Here is a 24,466-nt window from a genome sequence, read left to right on the forward strand (position 1 = left end):
TAGATATGTGCAAAATCAGGTGATGGGACCCATGGTCTCGGCATCAGAATCACCGGACTAAAGCAGCCCGCTTTTTCTTTTTCTGCCTAATGGTGTGTTTGGTTTCTTATAGAACTTAAAAAAATATAATTGGCGGAGAAAAGCACGCTTTAAAGCGGTGAATTAGACAGCATGGGGCCCAACAAAATCAAGATTACACTTAATCCTAATTTTTTAGGATCTTCTACCCAAAGCGAAAATGTGGTCCATAGAAAAAGCAATGTTTTTTGGCACTTTCGCGCACTTTGTCAATATAAGACTCCTGTCACTGCAAAACAAGAAAGCAACCTGACCCGCTTTGACCCTCTTCTGTGGTCACTGCCGAAGAGGCACTGTGCCGAACATATGCCAACATGGCGCACATGTGGCTCTTGTGTATACAGTGATTAAATGCATTGATTTGGTGGGCCATCATGTGGACATGCCATTGGCTCTGCGAACCATCCAATCACTGACCAGGAAAAAAACATACGTGTAATCATGGTGTGCCGTAAAGGCCATTATGTGAAGGTAATGGTGGTAAGCGTTACATGTTACCAAGTTGTAATGGCCGTAACAGCTATTATGAAAAAAATAACCTCTAACCACCATTAACGGCCCATGACACCCTTTGTAAAGGCCATAACAGCTTCGCAATAGTTTGTTATGGGACATACAAGTTTTACGGATTTTTTTTCAACATTACCGAACAATTACAGAGTTTTCAGATTTTTTCCTTAAATAAAGAAAACCGTAATGGCCGTTACGGTAGCCATAACAGCCGTTACGACCCATATCGTAAAGGAAATGGTGGTGGCTGTTATGACCATTGTTATCATTAGGGAATACCTTGCTTGGAATACACATGACGCACAAGTTGGCCCAAAGGCTGCTTAACTTGGACCTTTGGGACCCACATCTTCATCAATCTCTTTCAATGAAAATATTGTCTTCCATTAAGTAACTCTTGCAAATTTAAGAAGAGATGCTCCAGTTCTTGCAGAGCATAGTGTTCCAAGTTGCATCAGTTCACTTGGACAGTCCAATCAATTAACCTGAACTGTCTATTAAGTTCAAAACACATTTCATGGACTACCATGCAAAAATCGCGCTAATCAAATGATCAAATCCATCCTTGATTTGGCCTTATTGTCTAAGTCATCCTTTTTTCAAGCCTTGGATGGGATGGAATAGCTACGATTTCCCAACAAAAGTGATTGTTTAGAATAATAACCAATCCGTGATGGGCCCTAACGAATAGATGGATCAAATTGTTGATTGAGCCTGCTTTTTAGTAAACAATCTTGACCATTCATATTAAAGGCAATCAAATTGTTGATTGAACCTGTTTTTTAGTAAACAATCTTGACCATTCATATTAAAGGCTAGTGCTCAATTGGTTAATATTTGCAGCTTTGTAGAATGTTTACATGGTAGCCTATAAGCATGCATTGGACCCAATGAATAGTCTAGATCAATGGATAGGATTCTCTCTGTCCCAATGCAACTAGGAGCATTTTTCCTTGAGAACAATCAGTTGTCAATGAGAATATTTCTTTCCGATTTTCCATTCCATTAAAACATCAAAAACACTGATAACATCAAATTATTTCTCATGAGGGAATATGTTAACCCTAGAAATTTCTGATTTAATCAAACAGTATCAGTTATTAATGGAAAAATTAACAAAATTTTCTTATCAAGTCGTTGCGCGGTCATCTCTCAAGTTCAAGTCTATTTCCACGACTTTTCGTCTTCAGCAACAACGTCAAGTACTTCAAAGATGTACTGTTACAAGCATAAATATAGAAGCCTGTGAAGGATACCTCCGGAAAAACTCCGTGTTTGCTCTCGAGGGTTCAGACTACGGTTTTGGAGATGTCAGCTGCCTCAGGTTGAATTTCGACAACTCCTTGTATTTTTCAACCACCCCCACCAAGCACATGGTCTGCAAAATAACAGAATGAACATATATAATCACGACATGTAAATAAAAACTGTAATTCAGAGAAAAGAAATGCACCGGTGCTTCAAGTGCATTAGCTCACTTGGACAGTCCAATCGATCAATCTGAACTGTCCATTAATTCTAGAACTCATAGGCTACCGTGAAAAAATAGTACTGATTGGATGGTTCAATCCATCCTTGATGTGGTACTATTTTCTACAGCCATCCGTTCCCAACCCATGGATGGGATGGTTATAATTGCCTAAAAATAGTTATTCTTTAGAATAATAAGCTATCCATGATGGTCCCTAACAATTAGATGGATCAAATTGTTGATAGGCCTATTTTTGTGTAAATGATCTTGCTCTTGCCTGTCCATATTAAATACCATTGATCAAATGGTTAATATTTGCCGTATTGGTGTGATGTTTTCATGGCGGCCCATGAAATGTGCTCTGGACCTAATGAACAGTCTAGATCAACAGTTGGACTGTTTAACTGTTACAATGCAACTAGGACCACTATAACTTTAATGTTTATAAGTGGAGAATCACTCTTCATGGATTTTGCAAAAAAAAAGAAAAAAAACTAATGAAACCGAGTGTTTTGGCCACAGAATATTGATTATGGGGAGCATGACCTGTTGTTTTGCAAAGTGATGTCAGAGGTGTTACTGGGGCACATCCGCTTTCCGTGATTTGGCCATGTTGACACTTGGGACACTCCATGGCCTCACACGACACTCCAAAACACTTAAAAAAATATTGCATGTTCAACACTTCAAAAGAAGTGATCTGACATCATGCTATATAGGTCACAGTGCAGAAATAAATGGTCCACCGACTCCCTACGACACATGATATACACAATAGTGACAATCATATGCCTTTTTTTCTGAAGGTTATTAACTGTTAGCATTTTGTTCTTACCCACCAGCCACCCAAAATCAGTGACCATGGGTGGACCTCTACAAGACCAATACAAGCTAGCCTAAGGAAGACCAAGCAAAGAGGCTGATCAGTGCACCAAACATCCTCCCAGAAGTGCGAATCCAAGTACCATTCCAAATGCTAAACACTAGTTCTTTCTTGAAGAGGACTTCTATTCTAAATATTATCAGCACGATCTTTGGGGCGTGATTTTTGATGAATTGATGTTGATGGGACCTTCATTCATATTTTCGCTCAAAATTTCATTTTCTATCATTTATTGTTATAGATGAATCAACCACACGCATCCAAGATGAGGTCCTTTGGTGTGTGTCCTTAAAATTAGCAAAACCAAGACGAAGTATTTGGAACGCAACTCAAGTGAGAATATTAAGATCTATGGTCAAGAGTTCCAAGATGTGATGTGTTTGATTAAAATCTATGGACCTATGACAGTTAAAGCTTCAGCTACCATACCCCAATCGTTCAACAAAATCGAGCACCAAAGTCAAATATACCCAGATTCTTAGATAACGGTAAGGGATCTCCCATCATCAAGAGTTGAAACTGAGATCAACAACTCCCTTCTTACACAAAAAGCAAAAAACGGCATTTCATTCATCCTCTTTGAATTATCGACAATGAGGATCTTGTTAGCCATTGTTGTCCAACATAAACCTTCCACTCTAAAAAGAGAGACCTTTACCACAAACTGAATCAATTTAATGAGACATCAGCACAATAATCAATAAAGCCAATAGAAAACAATCTTGAAGAGAAGCCATTAGAGTTCGAAGACCATATACGGCAATCCCGCTAAACATCCACAGACCACAGTAACTTCCCTGAGGACATAAAGCAACTCAGTAAAAGGCTCAATCTCCCGATCATTAAGATCTCGCCTAAGCTTATATTCAAGAGCAACTCGCACCCAAAAAACACATAACAACAACACATTTTACAAGAAGCAATATGGCACATATGCAAATTTAGTAAGTCCAGAACCCACCTTACACCAAACCTCTGTTAAAGCACTCACCCACACACTTCAACTCATCCACCTAACAAACAGATTTCAACAAGAATCCTTTCTCCAAGTGACTTTTCCCGGATATCAAACTCCATTACAACATCAATATTACTTGCAAACAGCTCCCTCCATAATGTATCGGCTCTTCTCTGAACCTTCACCCCCATTTAATCAGACTGATTCCTTACTGTAAGATTCTCAATGCCTAACCATCTTAGCCTTTGCACCTTGTTACATTAGATTTAGTGATGTTTCTTCTTTCAGCCTTCCCCTTCAGAAAGAAAGTTGCATTGGAGCTTTTCCAAATATTTTAGCCATCACACTTTTGGATTTTAAAAAGGGAATCGCTTTAAAATCTAGAGATCTAAATCCATCACTAGGAAGCAAACAAATGCATGCCTTCGTCCTTATGTTCAACCAAACTATTAATTTCCTAAGGGCATGTTTGGATACGTGGCATCAAGGAAAGAAAGGAAAAAATAATGATATTTATCTAATGATGACTTCCATGAGCACTATTGGAACATGGGTTCCAATTTTAGAGTTTCTTTGTTTGGATGAGCGAGCGGAGAGCCGGAAATACCATATTCCTCCCACAACCATCACCTAGTTTCTTATGCCAGGAATTCAAATTATGGAAAAGTGTAATCATTGTTTGGTGAGTCCATCCTTTTCTTTGCTATCCAAACAATAAAAATTGTCACATCGAAGGAAAACCCTTTCCCTTTTCCATTGTTTCGCATGGAATCCCTTATATCCAAACATAGCCTAAGAGTTGATTGATGACAATATATTGTGATTTTTGAAGTAGAGAAGGCCTGCTAATTATTTGCTAGTGGCTCAAGAATAAAAGGGAATTGGCATGGGAGATTAGTTAAAGGAAGACTATTTTGATAATTGAAATTTTTGCAAAACTTGTGTCCATGGTTGCCTCTTTTTATTCTCACAATCCCTGAAACATATATACGGAAAATAATATTGCAAACTTCTTTTTATCAAGAAATAAGAAAAATATTTAAAGGCCAACCAAATACTCAAAACCATACATACCTTGGCAACTTGAACAATAATTGTCTTATCTGGGTTGCTAAGATCCACTTTATGTGGCGGGGGAACAGATTTTGCAACTGAATTTATGATTTTCATCCTTTCAATACCAGTGTTTGCTCGGGCTTCAAATAACACTGCAAACTGCATGTGCAACTGAATTTAGATATTGTTCCTTCACAAGCTAAGTCACTGAACTTCTCCAAGTGAAACAAAAAGTGATTGGAACTAAATAAGCCTGTGTCTGGATGCGATGGTGAAATGAATTGTGAATATTTAGTTTAATCAAGAGCGAACGACAAAAACTAATGATGTTTCCTAGTATTCATAATTTTGTACTAAGAAATCAGCCCTAAAATTGCATTTATATTTCTTTCAATCTCAACTTGAAAAGTAACTAAATAGCCATTTAGAGCAAGGTTTAAAAGTACCATCAGACCAGTATGACCAGTATCACCCATGAACAATATGCCCGTATCAGCTCAAAACAGGGGCGATATGGGGTGATACAGGACTGTATCGGTGGTGAATGATAGTATGATACAATACCCGATAGACTGATTTAAAACCTTCATTTAGTGCACATACACTGAAACAAATATATCTAGTAATTTAGTTATACCACCAAAGAAAAGGAACATCACCACCCAAAGAGAAACATCAATCGGTAGCCTTTTGGATGATGATATCAGATTCTTCCTTATGAGCTTTTTGCTTCCTAATGGTACAGCAAACTGATACCATAGAGTAATCCTACCGCGAGAAGTAGGGTTCTTATTTTGGGGTGCAATCATTTAAAAAGGGTACGACTATATGATCCAAGGAATGACTAAGCTATTCACACATGGAAACATCCCTTGCTCTTGTAGAAAAGAGATCTCTTCCACAGAAAACTGTTCTCACATCATTTCATCACTTTGTTGAATAATTTGGGAACTAACTACCAACGCATTTTATGATGCAGGACAGTATGATCATCCAATGGGAAACCACGCTGTGGTCTCGGTTGGTTGAAGATTGGGCCCATATGATTTTGGATGACACCACGATCAGGCTCATCCAAGGGTCAAACTATAGATTAAGCCTATCCAAACATCCAGATTCGGAGGCATATTTTGTAGATTGGCCCAGATCAGGAACATCCAAGGACCCAGATTGAAGATCTGGGCCATCGAACCAGACATATTGACAATCTGACCACAACAATGGTCCAGATTGACCTGATCACCAATATGGACCAGATTAAAGGTTCTGACAGCTATTTTGGACCAGATCAATGTGTCTGATTGGTTTATCGGACCCACATAACCAATCAGATGGCCTTGATCGATGACCAGTTAGATTGTGGGGCCCACTAGTCCAACTGTAATTTTCTAAGTGACCTTTATGATTTTATCAACCATAAATTCCTTTTGTGGTGTTTGTACAATCTGCCCATATGGGCTACTGTGGCTATACAGATTCAGTGTCCGATATAAGGGCAAGGAAAAAAACCAAGAGGACGTGGGTGAGGTGGTAAGAAAAGATCTGATGACCAATAGTTTAACCAAGGACATGGTCCTCAATAGAGTGGAATGGCAAAACAGGATACGTGTAGCTGACCCAAATTAGTTGGGCTAAGGCTTAAATGATGATGATGATGATGCTATACATACATACATACATATGAACTGCAATAACAGAAACAATATTCAACAGGAACGCACCTTTTGAGGTGTCTGAGCTTCAGTTGGAAAATTTCGATCAATAAGAGGTTTGATTGCTTTTGAAATTTCCTCTTCTGATGCATAGCATGTCACTTCGACTGGTAACAGCCTCAGGATGAATCTAAATATGGAAGCCATGTTTACTTTAGCACAAAATACAGAAATCTGTTTTCGAGAACAAATAAAGTGTAGTGAAATGAAAGCTTTCACATAATTTAGAGAGAGAGAAGATGACAGTAGGACCTAGACATGTGTTTCCTCGTGGCAGCAGCTGACTTCATCATGTGCAGTGCAATTTCAGTAGGTCCAGGTTCCCCGGCTCTTTTATGCATTTGAATGAAGATGACACCATTGCAACCCAAATCAAGGCTAACAAAATGCCTCTGTTAGACAGGATAAGCAGACATCAGTACATGAAGTTTTCTTAGTAAATCTGCCCATCTACTACCTTTCCCTCTTCAAAATCCCTATTGGGGTGGCAAAAACTCTAGAAAAAATCCAGTGCAATTTCCTTCAGAATGATTTTCAGGAAAATATGAAAATTTATCTCATAAATTGGAAGAATGTTCAAAGATGTAAAAAGTATGGAGACCTAGGTGTCGAGTGAAAGAAACTGGAGTCTCCTTTGCAAATGGTGGTGGACATTCGCTACTGAAAAGCAACCTCTTTGGAGAGGTACAATGTTGGAGAAATATGGGACAGAAAACATCGGCTGGGAGCCTAAATGGAATCATCCAGCAGCATCTTCTGAAGTATAGAGGGGGGTCTGCAGTATGGGGGACAGTAGCAAGATTTGGGGTGCAACACTCAAAGCAGGCCTTCGTTTTCAGGTGAATAAAGGTGACAATGTTTGCCCATGGGAAGATGAATAGATTGGAGACAAATCTCTCGCCATATAATTCCCCAACCTTGACAGAATATCAACGCAGAGGCAGACTGTGATGAAAGAGTTTGCAGTGGTTCATAACAGAAAGGTGGTCTAGGGCATCAGATTAAGAAGAAATTTGAAGGATGGTGAAATAGCCCAATTTACTGAAATGATGCAAAGACACAAAAATCTGGAAGGGATCAGCCTCCGGATCATTTTCTGCTAAATCCTACTTCTAAGAAGTTTCAAAAATCCCCTCAAATTCCTTTCCGGTCATTATTTGGAAGGTAGCATTTCCGCTTAGAATTTCAGCATTCATGTGGACAGCAATCCAAGAAAAATGCATGCTAAGTGGAAAGAAGAATCGGCATCTCATCTTTCCCTATAATGTCCCTCTGCAATATCAGTTTGGTCTTATGATTCTATCATCCTTTGGAGTTTCATGGGTCATCAAAGCAGTGTTTTAAATAGAGGTAGCTACACGATACTTCTGTTTTTTAATTTAAAAATAGAAAAATATGATAAATAATAAGGAAAAAAAAACATATATAAATGCCTAAAAGATTATTCATTTTTTCAAGCATGTTCAAACAAGTTATTAATTATCATTTATCAAAAAGCAATCCACGTATATAAACCAAATCAAATCATTGTCGCATCAACAACTTTCTAAGAAAACCACTTTAACTAATAATGTCTAATTGAAACCACAAGTCATAAGTATTAAAGAAATCAAAACCCCACACGTTGAGAGTATTAAGTACAAAATACAAAATACAATTATCATTTATAAATATATATAGCATACACTACATACGCCCCTATCGCATACGCTACATGGGATTTACGCTATTTTGCTAATGCTACACAGAGTCATAGCTGCTAATGCTACACAGAGTCATAGCTATGCTACAGACACTACAAAACACTGCTTGAAAGATAAGTTGCTTGATGAGATATCCAGCTGGAAAGGTTGGCAGTTTAAAGACAAGGGTTAAATTCCGTGGTCGATGACTCCTTTCTCAGTATGCTGGGAGATTTGGGCGAATGCTCAAAATTCCAAAGGTCTACAAGCATCGATCAAGAAAAATCATCAGTGAATTATGGGCAATCTCATATCTTGGGAAGCTGTTCATCTGCTGTTAGTCAATGTCAACTTTTCAAATTTTCAGGGCAATTGAACGAAATGGCTGGTGGAGTACAAAAGTAACACCAGTTCCCCTAAAAGAGTGCTTCTTATTGGCAAAGGGCGAAGATTTTTAGTGAATGTATATCAATCCTGTGGGATCGGCTGGTTACTCTTAGATGAGGTTGGGTCCACATTGTTGGCATTTTCAGCCCCGATAACAGCAAATTCTAGAATTATGGCCCTCTGTTTAGCAGTGAGGAAGGCAGCTCATTTTATCCACCGCCATTTCTGCCAGTTGCCTATGGCGAAAGAAATCCTGCACATAGAAGTGTGCTCTTGGGTGTTAGGGGTAGAGCTGTACACGAGCAGGCTAAACTCGAGTACTCGATCGACTCGACTCGCTACTCGACTCGTCTGAGTTAGAGCCGAGTACGAGCGGGTTTCATCTACTCGTTTAGATTACGAGTAGAGTACGAGTCTAGAGGTACTCGACTCGTGTACTCGACTCGTACTCGACTCGTACCCGTATATATAAGCAAAAAAAAAAAAACCCTACTCAGTCACTCACCCAGTCGCCCGTCATTTTCAGCACCCGCTCGAAACCCTTCTTCCCTCCAGCGATCGTTTGAAAAAAAAAACCCTCTCTCACTCTCACTCTCTCTCTCTCTCCCAACGCCGTTCGGCCGTCCGTCTTCTTCCATCTCTCTCTGTCTCACTCGCCCCTGTCCCCTGTCCGGCGGTGCTAGACGCCTAGACCCTGACACTCGTCCCTGCGGCCTGTTCGGTGCCCCTGTCCGGTGACGGAGCTCCTCCCTGCCACTCATCCAGTGCCGCACTCGTCCCTGCCAGGCTGCCACTCGTCCAGTCGTCCGTCATCGCCCTGCCCTGCACGCAGCTGCCGGTCGTTCCTGCCCAGCTCGCCCGGTAATGTATGGGTTTGATTTTTGATTTTTGATTTTTGATTTTTTATTTTCAGAAATTGTTTAATATATGTTAATATAGAAATTGTTTAATATAGATTTGGGATTAACCTGATATTTGTGTTTTCCCTAAATATGTCAAAATCAGAAAGAAACTCGAGGACGGGAGAGCTGGGCAGGAACGACTGGGGATTAACCTGATATTTGGAATAGGGATTAACCTGATATTTGTGTTTTCCCTAAATATTTCAAAATCAGAAAGCAACTCGAGGACGGGCGAGCAGGGCAGGAACGACTTGGGATTAACCTGATATTTGGAATTGGGATTAACCTAATATTTGTGTTTTCCCTAAATATTTCAAAATCAGAAAGAAACTCGAGGACGGGCGAGCTGGGCAGGAACGACTTGGGATTAACCTGATATTTATGTTTTTCCTAAATATTTCCCTAAATATTTCAAAATCAGAAAGTGATTTTTAGAAGCATGGTGCTGTCAGATTTAATGGTTCAAAGCTTCATCAATAACACATTTTTTAGTCATTTTATGTCACCCATAATTATAGAAAATTGAATTTGAATAACAAATCAACTTTAATATCTCAAATTAAAAATCAGAAAGTGATTTTTAGAAGCATGGTGCTGTCAGATTTAACGGTTCAAAGCTTTATCAGTAACACATTTTTTAGTCATTTTATGTCACCTATAATTACAGAAATTTGAATTTGAATACCAAATCAACTTTAATATCTCAAATTAGTGTGCATATAGTTTTGGGATGAGAGTCAGGTAGGTATAGAAGTTATTGAAATACAAAGTTCCTCGAGTTTCTTTCTGATTTTGATTATCCTCGAGTTTCTTTCTGATTTTAAAATATAGAAATTGTTTAATATAGTTTTGAGATTAACCTAAATACAAATTGTTAATATAGAAATATGTTACTATAGAAATATGTTAATATAGAAATTATTAATATGTTAATTATTGTCCTCTACTATTCAAGTCTCATGCCCTAATAGTTATGTTTTCCATGTTTCTTAATTTACTTTATAAATGACAGTTTACTTGTTACTTTGTTAGTGTTGAATGCTACCACTTTAAGATGCCTTTGGTTTTTCATTTGACATTTTGTTATTAGTTAGCTAGATGATGAATGTCAATTTCAGCATACTCCTTTGTTTATATAGATATGAATTATTTGTATTGTTCTAGTTGTAGACTTGTAGTATAAGATAATCAGTTGCCCATTTGAGGATTTCTATGTTGCCAGACATAGATTCAATGTGTTCTTGGATGCATAGAAATTGTTCAAATTGTCCCTTTTTTGGACAGTTCAGGGTTAGATAGATTGTAATGTCTTCATTTATTCCAATTTAAATGCATATGCCTGTTCTGGTTTCGTCTCTCCTTTTTCTCTCTAGATATATTTCATGTATTTATTTCCGTCGTCAAATATCCACACTTTGTGTTGATGATTGACATGGGAATCAAATACAAGATTAATATATTCTGGAGAGATAAGGGGAGATACTGCCGGAATTTCGGCGTAGCATTTAAATTGAAAAATGAAGCATTACAATCCATCTAACTTTGAATGGGTGACTGATTTAGACAGTTAAGTAATTATGCCCGTCTAATGGTCTAGCTATCTAGGACCCTAGGTATAGCCGTATAACATATCGAGAACTTTATTTTATAGATGGCTAGTCAAGACGAAAGCCCAAATACCCCTGGAATGGGTGCATCGGCCACATCTCCTCTAACCGTAAAGGACACAGACACGTCAACTGTATACAAAGGGAAGAAGGAGAGATCAGAAGTGTGGGGTGATTTCGAAGATGTGACAGTTAACGGTGTACAGAAGATAAAGTGTAATCACTGCAAAGGGTTATTCAGCAAGATTCCAGGAGGATCTACGACACATCTAATTAGACATTTGAAGACGTGTCCTAAGAAAGCAAGGCTCCCTCCTCCCAGCCAACAGATGTTGTCATTTACGAAGTCAGAAGGGAACGACTCCCAAAGCATAGTGTTCACTCATAAGTTTGACAAGGAAAAGTTGAATGAGTGGTATGTTAGATTAGTGATTCTGGAAGAAAAACCTTTCAGAATGATAGAAAGTAAAGGGTTTAAGGCTTTCTGTCAATTCCTGAATGTCTCCCGCGTCACAGTGCAGAGAGAGTGCATGAAGATGTACGCTAAGGAGAAGATGAAACTGAAAGAAGTTTTGGCTTCAGTGACCAGAATAGCTTTGACTTCTGATTTATGGACGGCGTCCAATCAAAGAAAAGGATACATTTCATTAACCGCTCACTATGTCGATAAAGATTGGAAACTATGCAAGAGAATTTTGAACTTCCGCAACCTTCCTCCTCCACATACTGGTTTACTTATTTCAGATTGCATCTACAGTTGTCTAGAAGGCTGGGGCATTGAGAAGAAAATTTCAGCAATAACTTTAGACAATGTTTCAGCAAATGACAGTGTCATTTCATGCTTACGTAACCAGTTCAGGGCTACAGGAAATTTATTTTTTGAAGGAAAAATATTCCAGGTCAGATGTTGTGCCCATATTGTAAATTTGATTGTACAAGAAGGGCTGAAAGCAATCGACGACACTATAGAGAACATAAGAGAAAGTGTGAAATATATAAGGGGGTCGCCATCGAGACTGAGTGTATGGAATGACATCATCCAACGTTTGAATGTGCCATCTAAAAAAACGTTGAAGTTGGATGTCTGTACACGTTGGAACTCGACCTATGAAATGTTAGATGCGGCAATGGAATTACAGCTTGCATTTCCTGAATACGCGGCGCGTGACAGAACGTATTCTTGGTTGCCGAGCACAGATGATTGGGCCAAAGCACAACAAGTTCACACATTTCTCAAAGTTTTCTACGATTGCACGAAGATTTTTTCTGGGAATCAGTATCCAACCGCGAATCTGTTTCTTCCGTCTCTTTGGAAGATTAAGGATGCTCTACAGAAAAATGTCAGTGCGGGTCCAGATTTCATACGCCAGATGACAGTTGGTATGAAGACGAAGTTCGATAAATACTGGGACGAATGTCATCTGTTGATGTCCTTGGCAGTTGTTCTTGATCCCCGTTGTAATATGGGATTGGTTAGCTTTATTTTCATGAAGCTTTATCCTACTGAAAGAGCGGCAGCAGAGACGTCTAAGGTTCGTCAAGCCCTTGAAGATTTGTACAAATCGTATGTTAATACTTTACCTGCAGCGGGTGTTGAAGAAAGTAGAGATGCGGATATTTCTGTACCTGGTAATCCGGATGTGCTAAATGAATACATATCATACTTGGCACAAGCACGAATGGGAGTTGATACTAAGGAATCAGAGTTAGAAATGTACCTCAAGGAGCCAATCGTAGTGCGATCTGAATTTGATGTGTTGGAATGGTGGAAGATGAGGGTTAGTGAATCAAAATACCCTACATTATCTATGATGGCATGGGACATTATCAATACCAATTTCAACAGTGGCATCAGAATCCGCATTCAGCACAGGGAGCATGGATGTGAGCAAGTATCGAAGCTCACTTTCGTCAAACGCAGTTGAAGCATTGATTTGTACGCAAGATTGGTTGCGCCCGATATGGGGAGGAGATATAAATGATGATGATGAAGAAGAGGAGATTGAGATTCGTGACGAGTCTCTACCTGCAGATCAGTAATTATTTTCGGTTTTTCAATTCTTTTTGGTTGAATGTTGAATGATCTGTAATATTATTTCACTGCAACTGCAGTCTGCAAACATGAAAGTGTTGGTCCTTTTGGAATGTGGTTTGGAAGACTTTGAATCTTTGATATTTATTTACATATGCGATATGCCTGTTCATTTGCTTTTATTTTTGAATTTTGATACATTTATATTGCTTTCTTTTGTTCCTATATCAAGTTCAAATTATTTATCAATATTCTGATTTTTTTATTAAAAATTGAGTATAGATATGTCGTCATCGCCATCGGACCCATCGACAAATATTTGGGACTATGCTTCCCTAGTTGAATCACCACCAAAGTCTGGAAAAACAAAGATTAAGTGTGGTTTGTGTGGCGCAAAGTTTGTGAACAAGACTAATCGCTTTCGCTTATACTTGTCATGTCGAGGTGGTAATGCAAAACCATGCCCCAATGCCCCTAAGGATGTCCAAATTCTTTTTCAAGCCCTGTTAGATTCGAATAGAAAACCTTCCACTCCATCCAAAACTTCTGCTGCTTCTGGATCTAGTACACGGATGACATCCACAAAAGATGCAGAGGAGGAAGCCAGATTAAAAGCTTTGGAGGAAGAACAATTCCAACTCGCCTTAAAACGCAGTATGGAAGATGTTTCTAGACTTCAGCGATATTCGAGTCAAAGACAACACGATGTTGAAGCAGGGTCGAGTTACTTGAGTACGACAAACAAGAAGAAGAAAAAGAGTAACAAATTCAAATTCCTGACTCGTCTCGGTGAATTTTATAAGGCATTGGGTACTACATACAATTCTTCACATAAAACAAGTTTGAAAAATCTGGTTCAAAGTGTAAAAAAGCATGAAGGAAATATCTCTTCGCCTTCTGAGGAAGTAAACCAATTTGTATATGAAAAAATAGATAGCAGTTCCGATGGATCAGATGACAATACAGGAAGACACTCCTCTTATGGAGGTTATTAGTTATAAATTGTCATTTTGAACAATGTAATGTAATTATGTAAATATGTTAATGTAATTATCGAAGTTTTTTAATCATAAATTATGTGCATTTTATATATTTTATTGTTTCGTTTAACTTCAAATTCCAATTGACAATCGAATTGAAATTCAAATTAATCGCAATTTATAACTCGAACTCGGCTCAAAGCTCGAACTCGTTACTCAAAAACCCTGCTCGAATTGGGCTCAAATTCAGACTCGGACTTGCCTTGAAAACTCGCACTCGACTTAACTCAATTTCTGCTCGTACTCGAACTCGCCTCGAAAACTCGGACTCGACTCGACTCGTTTACTACTCGTACTCGGCTCGTACTCGGGCGAGTAGAGTACAAGCAGGGAGTCCATGCTCGTTGGCCGAGTAGAGCCGAGTACGAGCAGCACTCGGGCGTTAAGAGCCGAGTACGAGTAGGGCGATACTCGACTCGACTCGACTCGACTCGTGTACAGCTCTAGTTAGGGGCTAAGAAATATTGTGGAGAAATGGATCGTATTTTTAAAGAGATTAGATTTCTGGAAGGAGGATTAAACATTTTATTTACACGTCCCACCGGTCATCCTAATTCTATGGTGATTGAGCTAGCAAGATCGTGAACAAACTGCCCTTATCTTTGTACTGGGAATTCCCTTCCCACCTAGCTTTTTGAACCTATATATCATTGCTTTGCAAATAAAAAATAAAAAACTTTCAACAGCAAGGAAAGCCTTTTTTTATTTTGAAAAATCACAAGGAAACCCTTTTATCTGTACTAAAAAAAAAAATAAGAACTGAAGATTTTATAGACTATGAACCACAGTTTGCAAACTCGAAAACCTAATTCAACCGTGTCAAGATTGGTCTGGTCATCTCAAAGGCTCATCTAGTTATGAAAATAATATTAAATATCAAAAATATATAATTCATGAATTAAAATATGAATGTGGCAAAACTAGGAAAAAGGCTTTTGTGCACAATCAAATAGCACACTACAAAAGTAATAAATAAAAGGTGCACCTACATTTTGAATAGGAAAAAAAAAAAGAGGTGACCTTTTTATTCAATTGAAATAGATTTTAAAAAATAAGAAAAGTGCCCAACTAAAAAGGCTTGTCAGCTCAAAATCCAACCAAGTCAAGTAGCAAAGGCCAAGAACTAGTCTCTATGCTATGAACTGAAAACGAAGATGAAATATTGAAGATACATGCAGCATAAGAATGGCGCAAAAGAGAGAGAATAACCCTATCCATCAAGTATGATAACCAGCTTCGCACCTGCAGACCATTCTTTATTTCTTGTTATCTCTAGTTTGCACCTGCAGACTATTAATCTCCATTTTAAAACCCGGAATGGATTGAATGTTCAGACTGGTTTAGTTGGAATGAAACCGGCTAGCAAAACAAGTCAGATTTTATCGGTCCAACCATCTGGGTCAGACCTTTTTTAATCCCCAATCAGACATGTGAACCTGTCAGCCTTTTTTATTTCTTACATGATGGATAAAAGTTTTGGATGTTTGAAGGTGTTAGTTTACAAACCGGGTGGGTCAACCTGGAAGTCATCCGAGTCAACCCGGCCAGGTCATAGGCCTGGTCAGTGGGTTGGGAAAACCAGGCAGTTATTGCCTCAGAACCAGTTTTTTATGGGTCGACTCAAGTCACTCAACCTAGTTTCACAGTCAGCTGAGTTGGAAAGGGAGCATTTTTTATAATTTTAGAAGAAGAGAGAGAAGAAAATCTTGGTATCGGTGTGGCATGACGTACGTTCTGTTGGCCATCTTTTGGAACACTTGGGGAGGCCGAAATCGTCGATGCTTCCTCAACAAACAGGAATCCTGGGAAGAAGTAATGTGGCAATCCAAGAGAGATGTCTTAGAATGGGCATATGGGGTTAAGGATGTTAACATTGATGAAATTTCATTTCTACTTGGGTTGTAAGCTTGGATTGTAAATCGGGTTGTACTCTTGGGTTGTATTCTTTTGCTGTTATGACATTCGTCTTAAGAGTTTCTCAATAAAGTGACGCTTAATAATCTTCAAAAAAAAAAAAAAAGATGCTGATAATGGCGACGGTGGAGAATAAGAAGAATAAGAGGAAGGTGGTCGTGATGATAACGATGACAACAAACACCGAGAAAAACACCCCAAAATCCTATAAAAAACAACAACAACAGCAAACCCATGCCGAAGATGGTGCTCGAAAATCTAGATTTGAGATGAATAAACTCTTGATTTGAGAAGCAGAACATTATGAGATCCAAATGATCTAAATATATATAAAAATGTGTTCAAAAATATTTAAAAAAATAATAATAATAACTCCCCTCGTCAACTTGAGACTCACCTGGTCAACTCGACCCGGTAACTGACTGAGTCTGGGCTGAGTCCTGGCTTGCAAACTATGCTATATATAAAGATTCTTGGTTGGACCAGTTTGGACTGACCCACAGACAAAAATGAGCAAGGGTTCCATACATGTTTTCTAAAAATTGGATACTGGCATTCTGCATGTTGCACGAGTTAAACCTACACTCAAAGGGTCTACTGCAATCTTATTGGACAGTGTAGGATTTTTTTTAATGATTTGATATCCATATTCTTCACCAAGCAGGCTGCTCAGAAGCAGGTGATGAGGCCATTCTGAAGCAAAGGCGGTGCTACAATTGGGCTGCATAAAGATTCCTCCATTCATCAAGCTTGGACATGTGCAAGAGAACATCAAGAGCATGTTCAATACATTGACTGACCAAGATGATGGATTGGAATCAGGACATCGCTGCCACCCATTGTGGCAATTTCAATAGATTTTTTCATGCTTAAAGCTAGTTTTGACCTGTTTGTATCCCTTAATGCTTCCTCATCTTTATAATGATATAAACATAAAAGAAAAGGAAAAAAAAATAGAATACAACATCAAGTTTGACTTTTCAAAATTCCAAGCAGATTTGAACTCCAGATAAATATAATTGAAGCTGTGTTTTTTCAAAATTCAATGCAGTCGAACTGGAGCTGTGTTCTTGTGGATCAGTCAGAAAATGACAGGGAAGATGCGTTAGCCAAAGGAGGTAACTGCTTAGAGCACATTTTGGACATCAGATGGTGGAAAGTCACTTTTGGGGCCTGTATCGGTTTCTAGTCAGGAAACATTGTACTTGTTGGACGCCTCTGCCCTTTTAAAATGTGGTTCGTCCTTGTTTTAAGTTTTCGATATACGGTCTCTTGGTTTTTTTCTCTTTGGCTTCAATAAAACATCTCCACTTCAAATAAATAAATAAATAGAAACTAACTGACATGGATATACTCAGTGTAGCAGCAGAATGGGAGTATTGGGTTCAATGAGTGACTCTTCCGAATATTGGGTTCAATGAGAGTATTGGGTTCAATGAGTGACTCTTCTGAATAAAACAGAAAATAAGAGACTTAAATAATGACTGCTCAGCAAATTGTGCTTCAAAAAACTCATAAACAGCAAACACTTTCTTGGCAAAATGCACATCACAAAGCTTAAAAGGACGAATTGAGAGATTAACACAAAAGGGTGTCATTCATTTCATCACGGAAATGCAAATCTATGAACTTGCCTGATATTGAGACTCAGGACATGGGTGCGACAGCGATAAGTTACCAATTTGATGTACAAAAGGGGCACAGTCAAGTGGTACCGAGGTGATACCACTGTAAGCTTATAGTGGTACTGGGCAGAGGGCCAACGTGATGTATGAAGGCCATCCAACTGTCCATCATATGTTCCACATTCTATTACCTCCAAGTGCAAAAAATCAGCCTGACCCAACACTCAGGTGGGCCACAACATTGAGAACAATGTGAGAAGGGGGGGGGGGGGGAGGGGTGCCCTTGTTTTACACAAACCCACCTGAACTTCAAACCTGCCTGATTTTTTGCTTGACCCTTCATCTAGAGAAGATGAAGGGTTGGAATGGCCCAGATTTCATCTGTACAACACAGCAAGGCCTCCACACGAATCAAAGGTGGACATTCCCTCCAAATTTGCTCCATGTGGTGTGGCCCACCAGATTCACAAATCAGCCTAATTTTAGGGCCCTGGAGGTAACATGGATTAACTCATATGATGGATGGGTTGGATTGTATGCATGCATCATGTCGGTGCCATATCTGCTGGGCACCACTGCAGTACTGGTACCACTGCAGTGCACTCCCACTCCAGACAAAAAATTAGGTAAAAGAGACGGGCAGCATATGCTAGATAACAGTGAGTACCTACATCAAGTCTGCATCATTCAAAATACATGAAGAACCAAAACTACTCGGCCATTAGATGGGCCACTAAATGCCCACTACTTTATTAAACTCACCTTGTTCCGATCTCCCAACTCTTCGAGTTCAGCTTCGATTAGCTGATCAATGGACTTCTCTTCGGTTTTTTCAGAGCCTGCATTTTCACATTTCACTGTACCGCTCTCCAGATGTTGCTTCTTCAATGCCTTGCCCTCCGTTTCATCTGCTTCATTTTCACCGTCTGTCTCCAGTCTTTGTTTCTTTGCTGGAGGGTCCACAGTTTCTTCTGATTGATTTTCATGGTCAGTTTCTAGACCTTGCTTCTTTGCTGGTATGTCCTCAGTTTCAACGGCTTGATTTTCATGGTCTGTCTCCAGTCTTTGTTCCTTTACTGGAGCAAACTCATTTTCATCTGCTTGATTTTCTTCCTCCTTCTCTGGACTTTGTTTCTTTGCTGGAGTGTCCTCAAATTCATCTGCCTTATTTTCATGGTCTGTATCTTCTTTATTAGGATACGACTCATCATCACTGCCAGAAGAATCAGAATCAGAATCAGTGAATTTCGTTATTTTGTTCAAGGGTTTGCTGGATGCCGTCACATGCTTCGGACCTGAATCTTTTCCATGCAGCTCTTCATAAAACTGCACATCAAATAAAAGGGTGGCGCAGATTGGAGTATGAATATGCACCTCATGTCAACTAATTGTTTGCTTGTCAAATTCAGGTAGTGAGAAGATTCATGATGGAATTCTGCATTTGGATGCACTATTCAATTGAATTACAATTGTTAAGGGTGCATTTGGTTGCACCAAAAATCACAAAATTTCATGATTAATCAATCTAATTTGATGCAAAATATCATGAATTTCATGATATTTGGTGCAACCAAACACACCCTAGTCTGATACATGGAGGAATACCAAATTGTAACCACCTTTGTTAGCATTATATTGAACAGCAGAGCCCACATCATATTTACGTTAAATGTATCTACGTTTTACGAATATTCAGACACATCATAACAGGCTTGTCTTTTCCTCTTGTTTGAACTAATTTTTTACAGTTTAATTCCCTTGTGCATCCAAACACAGCCTAAAGGAAAAACACATAAATGCTCATGTGCACAATTGTATCTTTTCTTTTTCTTTTTCTTTTTTACATTTTTCCATTTGGTTTCTCACCCATAAATCCCATCACCTATCAAGTATCAACTAATGGCATTTTAAAAAGGGGGGGAACAAAAAACTACCTAATTAAAATGGAATTTACACTCCAGTTATGGACAAGTTAACTACATTTGTAGGAAGAGCTCCCGTGGGTATGTTGTTTATTAATACCATAATTTTGATTGATGAGACAAGGGATGTGGTAAATGCAAAGCTAGAACTGTGGAGGGATGCTATAGAATCAAAAGGTTTTAAAATTAGCTAGATAAAAACAGAGTACATGAAATTCAATTTTAGTAACAATATGAGTGAAAACAAGGAATTAGTTAAGATTGATGGCTGATAAATGGTTTCCCCTTCAGTTTTTTTAAAGCCAGAGGCCCCCTCTCTCTCCCTTCCTATTTGTTGTGGTGGTTGAAGCCCTCAATAAAATGTTATCTAAGGCTCAAACTGTGGATCTTTTTTTATGATTTCTGTGTTGCTAACTTCCCTCAAGTTTTTTGTTTTTGAACGATAACTTCCCTCTAGCTATTAATCATCATGATGGCTTATCTCCCGAGGTGGTTTCAGGACTTAAAATTAATCTTGTTAAGAGTGAGCTCTTGGGTATCAACATTTCTTAGGATGAGGTTTATAAGTTAGCCAAGGTCTTTGGTTGTCAGGATGGATGCTTTCCATATACCTATCTGGGTCTTCCTTTGTATTTGGGTAAGCCGACTCTACATCTATGGGACAGAGTGGTAAAGAGAATGGAGAGGAAACTATCTTATGGGAAAAGCAAGTTTCTATCCCTTGGTGGTACGAGTACCCTCATCAAGGCTTCCCTCTCCAATCTTCCTATTTGTTTCTTATATCTATTCCAGTGCCCTAAGTTCGTGTTAGCTCATATTGACAAACTCGGAATGAATTTCCTTTGACAATGGCATGCTACCACCAGAAAATTCCATTTGCTTAATTAGAAATAGGTGTGTTGAATCAAGCACCTTGATGTGGTTAATTCAACCCTTTTGGGCAAATGGGTGTGGCACTTTGGAGTTGAGGAGTCCAGCCTGTGGAGGCAAATTATTCCTACCAAGTATGGCACCTCATGTAGAAGTTGGTGGATTAATGACTTGTCCCTGTATAGATCTTCCTTTTTGTGGAAGCTGGTGGCTCAGGTTGCCCCTCTACTTTCGAGGGGGTCTTAGTTTTGCTATTGGGGAAAGGTCTAAGGTAAGGCTTTGAGAGGATGTGAAGTATAGTGATTCTCCTCTTTGATTGTCCTTCCCTGCCTTGGCTAACCTTTGTCCTGTAGCCAATGTTACTATTATTAGTTGCTTTTCTGCTCAAGTCTCCAGAGGTATCTGGCTCCCTCCTTACTGTCGGGATCTGAGCAATTCTAAATTCGTTGATCTGCTGTGTCTCTTATCTTGCTTTGAAGGGATTTTTCCTACTTCAGGAATGAAGGATTCCCTCGTGTGGCGCTTCACAAAGCTAGAGTTTTCTCGGTGCACTCCTTTTATCTAGTGTTGTACCAGCCTGAGCTCATAGGTGTCAAGACCCATGTGGCGTTCCTTTGGTCCTATAAAGCGCCTCCAAAAGTGGCAACTTTTCCTTGGCTAACAGGGAGAAAAAGGATCCTCACAATTGATAACTTGCGGAAAAGATCAATGGTGCTCCCCAATGCTTGCCCCCCTTGTCAGGGTTCTAAGGAGACAATTGACCACCTCTTCATCCATCACTCCTCCCAGGTGGTTTGGTCAAGCATCCTCAGATTTGCGAATGTGAGCCAAGTTATGCCAAGTTCGATTGAAGGATTATTTCGACCTTGGCATCATGGTGGAGGTGGGAGCTCACTTGGTTCCTCTAGATGGAGAATAGCTTTGCTCACCCTTATATGGTCTATTTGGACTGAAAAAACAATTGATGCTTCTGCAATCTCAAAGGTTCTGCAGTTGGGGTTCGCAATCAGATTGATTTGTATATAAGGGAGTGAGCTCCCTGAGTTGTTCTTATGGTTTGGGTTGGTGGGGCTTAGCCCCTATTGTATTTTTGTTTTCCTTTGTTTTTCCTTTTTCCTTCTGTTTTTTTTTTTTTTTTAGCTTTTGTTTTTTGTTGTTTCTTTGTTTTGTTTTCCTTTTCATTTGTCTTTTGTTTGTTTTCTTTTTCATTTGTCTTTTGTTTGCTTTCTTTGCTGCCTCGGCCTTCTTATAAAATATTGCATCAACTTTCAAAAAAAAAAAGTACCCCAAAATGACTTTGATCGATAATTCTTTTTCTTCTTTTTTTGAGATTCAACAACCTTTATTAAAAAGCCGCAAAGCAAACAAAGAATACAACCCTAGCCGCAAGACTCAGAAAAAAGAGTCTCAACACAAGATTCTTAACTTTACAAATGACCTCTTCTATACCCCCTGTTTCATTCCAAAAGTATCGCCCATTTCAGGCTCCCCACAAAGTCCAACAAACCACCATAAAAAGGATGTTGCTCATAGAATTAGAGCTAGGTTGATGACGTGAAGATGTGCCTCTAAAGTTTTATGTGATTTCCGTAGACCTATCAAATTGAGTGGGAGATTTAATAGGACAGCTATAAGACCAATCTCGCTTTATGGAATAGAATGTTGGGCAATCAAGGAACAATATGCTCATAGAATGACTATAGCTTAAATGAGGATTTTGAGATGGATGAGTAGAGAGAGCAGCAAGGAAGGATGGAATTATAAATAAACAAATTCGAGGGAATTTAAGAGTAATCCCAATCGGTAATAAGACGAGGGAAAGTAGACTTTGATGGTTTGGTCATGCATACCGGAGAACAAGAACTGCGATAGCTAGGAGGAGATGGTTTAAGTTTAAGGCCATAAAAGGGAAAAGGAAATACCCAAAAGGACATGGGTGGAGGTAGTAATTGATTATTATGGTTTAACTTAGGATATGGTCCATAATAGAATGTAAAGGCATAATAGAATTTGTGCAATATACCCAGTTGGTTGGGATAAGACTGTGAGAACAAAGGTTTAACCCAACACCCTATTTTTATGCAGGTGATTCTTTATTTGTGTAATTATCAAATTATCGAGGTAAATTACTCCTTTTCTCATAGTGTTTCCTTTTCTATTGCTTCTCTTTTAGCATAAATTGGGGTTTTCTTGCAAGGTTACCGATTTCCAAAAATCAGCCTATGTACACACATACATATATCAAGAAAAGAAAAGAAAGAACATACAGTATCGAGCAGATTAATTGCTTCATGGGTTGCTTGCCTTTCCCTTCCTCCATCACAAGTGATGAAGAAGCCTTCAACCCCGGGCCGTAAAGGGTACGAACCTTTCTTCACCGATCTCTGAAGTTATAAATTTAAAAAACCCATTTCAGAATGAAGACCAATCAGTGTAGGATTCTACTCTCTTTAAACCAAAGAATAAAGGATTTTTTTTTGTTAATCTTAGGGGTGTTCACAAATCTTAGCTATTGAGGGGCCTATGTGGTGCATATACGACATCCAGGCTGTCCAACAGGTGCACCCCACTCAGAATCAGACACCCCAAAAATCAGTCCAATCTAACCATCAGGTAACAATGCAAAATCACCCAAAAGAAAAACGTCCCAATTCAAGTTGTGGGACCCATCTGATGATTGAATTGTCCTGATGATAATGGTGGTTTCGACAAGTTGGACACCATAGACACACCACGGGGACCCCATCACTTGAATTTGGAGATTTCTGGGCGGTTTTTAACTGTTCCCATTGGTGTGGCACACCCAATGACTGGACTTGCCTGGTTTTTACATTGGGTGCACATCATGGTGGGGCAAACCCGTTCGATGGGTTGGATTCCACACACTCACCACGTGGGCCCCACAATAGCTCGCTACCATCTAATATATTCGCTTCCACTTTAGTAGAAAAAGGCAAAGGAAGAAAATAAAATAGCATTTAAATAGTGTTGGGATTGAGAAACTTACGTTGTGAGGAAGGTATCTCTGCTTCCTCTTCTTGTTATTCCTGTTGTTAGAGTTGGAGTTGGATTTGTTTTCAGCACCCATGGTTTTGGCTTCTCGGAGAGAGAGAGAGAGAGCTGAAGATGTCTTATATTGAGAAGGGATGGCAATTCGGTAATATTTGTGGTTGGAGGGAGGAATGGCAGTCATGTAAATATGAGGGATTTTGTATTCAAGGAGGAAAACTTCACACTCGGGTGGAGTGTGATGGATGATACTCAGGCACAGGTAAACCGTACACGTATGGTATTCAAAAAATCCAAATAAACGGACCGAATCCCCTCCCCGAGTTTTACAACTTCCACAAGAGGATGTGCTCCAGTGCTCTCGGAGCACTATAAGTGCTAGTGCTCTAGTTATAGTGGGACACTTACAGAGTCCGATTCATTAATCGAGACGGTTCATCAGGTCCAACCCACTCCTTATGGGCTAAAGAGCAAGCATTACACGATTTGACGAATAATAACCATTGGAGCAATCGTCTTTAATATGGACGATCAATATCATCTTCATTAAAATAGGCCTGATTCTAATATATATTTGTTAGGGAGCATCATCGATTGCTTATGATACTAAAGAATCACTTTTGTTAGTCAATCATAACCATTCAATCCATGCCTTGGAAAAAAGGATGGATAAAGAAAATGAGATGAAATCAAGGATTGATTGGATCATTCAATCAATGCTATTTTTTCTTAGTAGCCCATGAAAAGAGTTCTGTACTTAATGGACGGTTCAGATTTATCGACAGTTCCAACTAGGGGCACAATTACT

The 24,466-nt window shown here is 39.0% G+C and overlaps 1 protein-coding gene across 2 annotated transcripts; it reads right to left on the minus strand.

Annotated features, from left to right (window-relative positions):
- Window positions 1-1,619: 1,619 nt before the first annotated feature.
- LOC131250836 (uncharacterized) lies at window positions 1,620-23,857 on the minus strand. 2 transcript variants are annotated; one of them, XM_058251180.1, is made up of 7 exons: window positions 23,657-23,857; window positions 22,917-23,033; window positions 18,620-19,183; window positions 6,921-7,060; window positions 6,678-6,798; window positions 4,975-5,115; window positions 1,620-1,966 (listed from the first exon to the last, which is right to left on the minus strand). In XM_058251180.1, the coding sequence occupies exons 1-7, from the start codon at window positions 23,840-23,842 to the stop codon at window positions 1,883-1,885; spliced, it is 1,353 nt and encodes a 450-aa protein (XP_058107163.1). In that variant the 5' UTR covers window positions 23,843-23,857; the 3' UTR covers window positions 1,620-1,882. The 2 variants fall into 2 exon arrangements, with proteins under 2 accessions (XP_058107163.1, XP_058107164.1); XM_058251181.1 differs by lacking the exon at window positions 22,917-23,033.
- Between the last annotated feature and the right edge of the window lie 609 nt (window positions 23,858-24,466).

Source organism: Magnolia sinica, chromosome 7 (assembly GCF_029962835.1).
Source record: "Magnolia sinica isolate HGM2019 chromosome 7, MsV1, whole genome shotgun sequence".
Taxonomy (NCBI): Eukaryota; Viridiplantae; Streptophyta; class Magnoliopsida; order Magnoliales; family Magnoliaceae; genus Magnolia; species Magnolia sinica.

Bases quoted from the DNA above. Each gene is read 5' to 3' on its own strand.
- LOC131250836 (XM_058251180.1), bottom strand. From the start codon at position 23,842: ATGACTGCCATTCCTCCCTCCAACCACAAATATTACCGAATTGCCATC. The intron at 5,116-6,677 runs GTGCGTTCCTGT...TTGCACATGCAG, and splicing joins AAGCTCAGACACCTCAAAAG to TTTGCAGTGTTATTTGAAGC. The intron at 1,967-4,974 runs GTATGTATGGTT...GTTATTTTGCAG, and splicing joins TTATTGTTCAAGTTGCCAAG to ACCATGTGCTTGGTGGGGGT.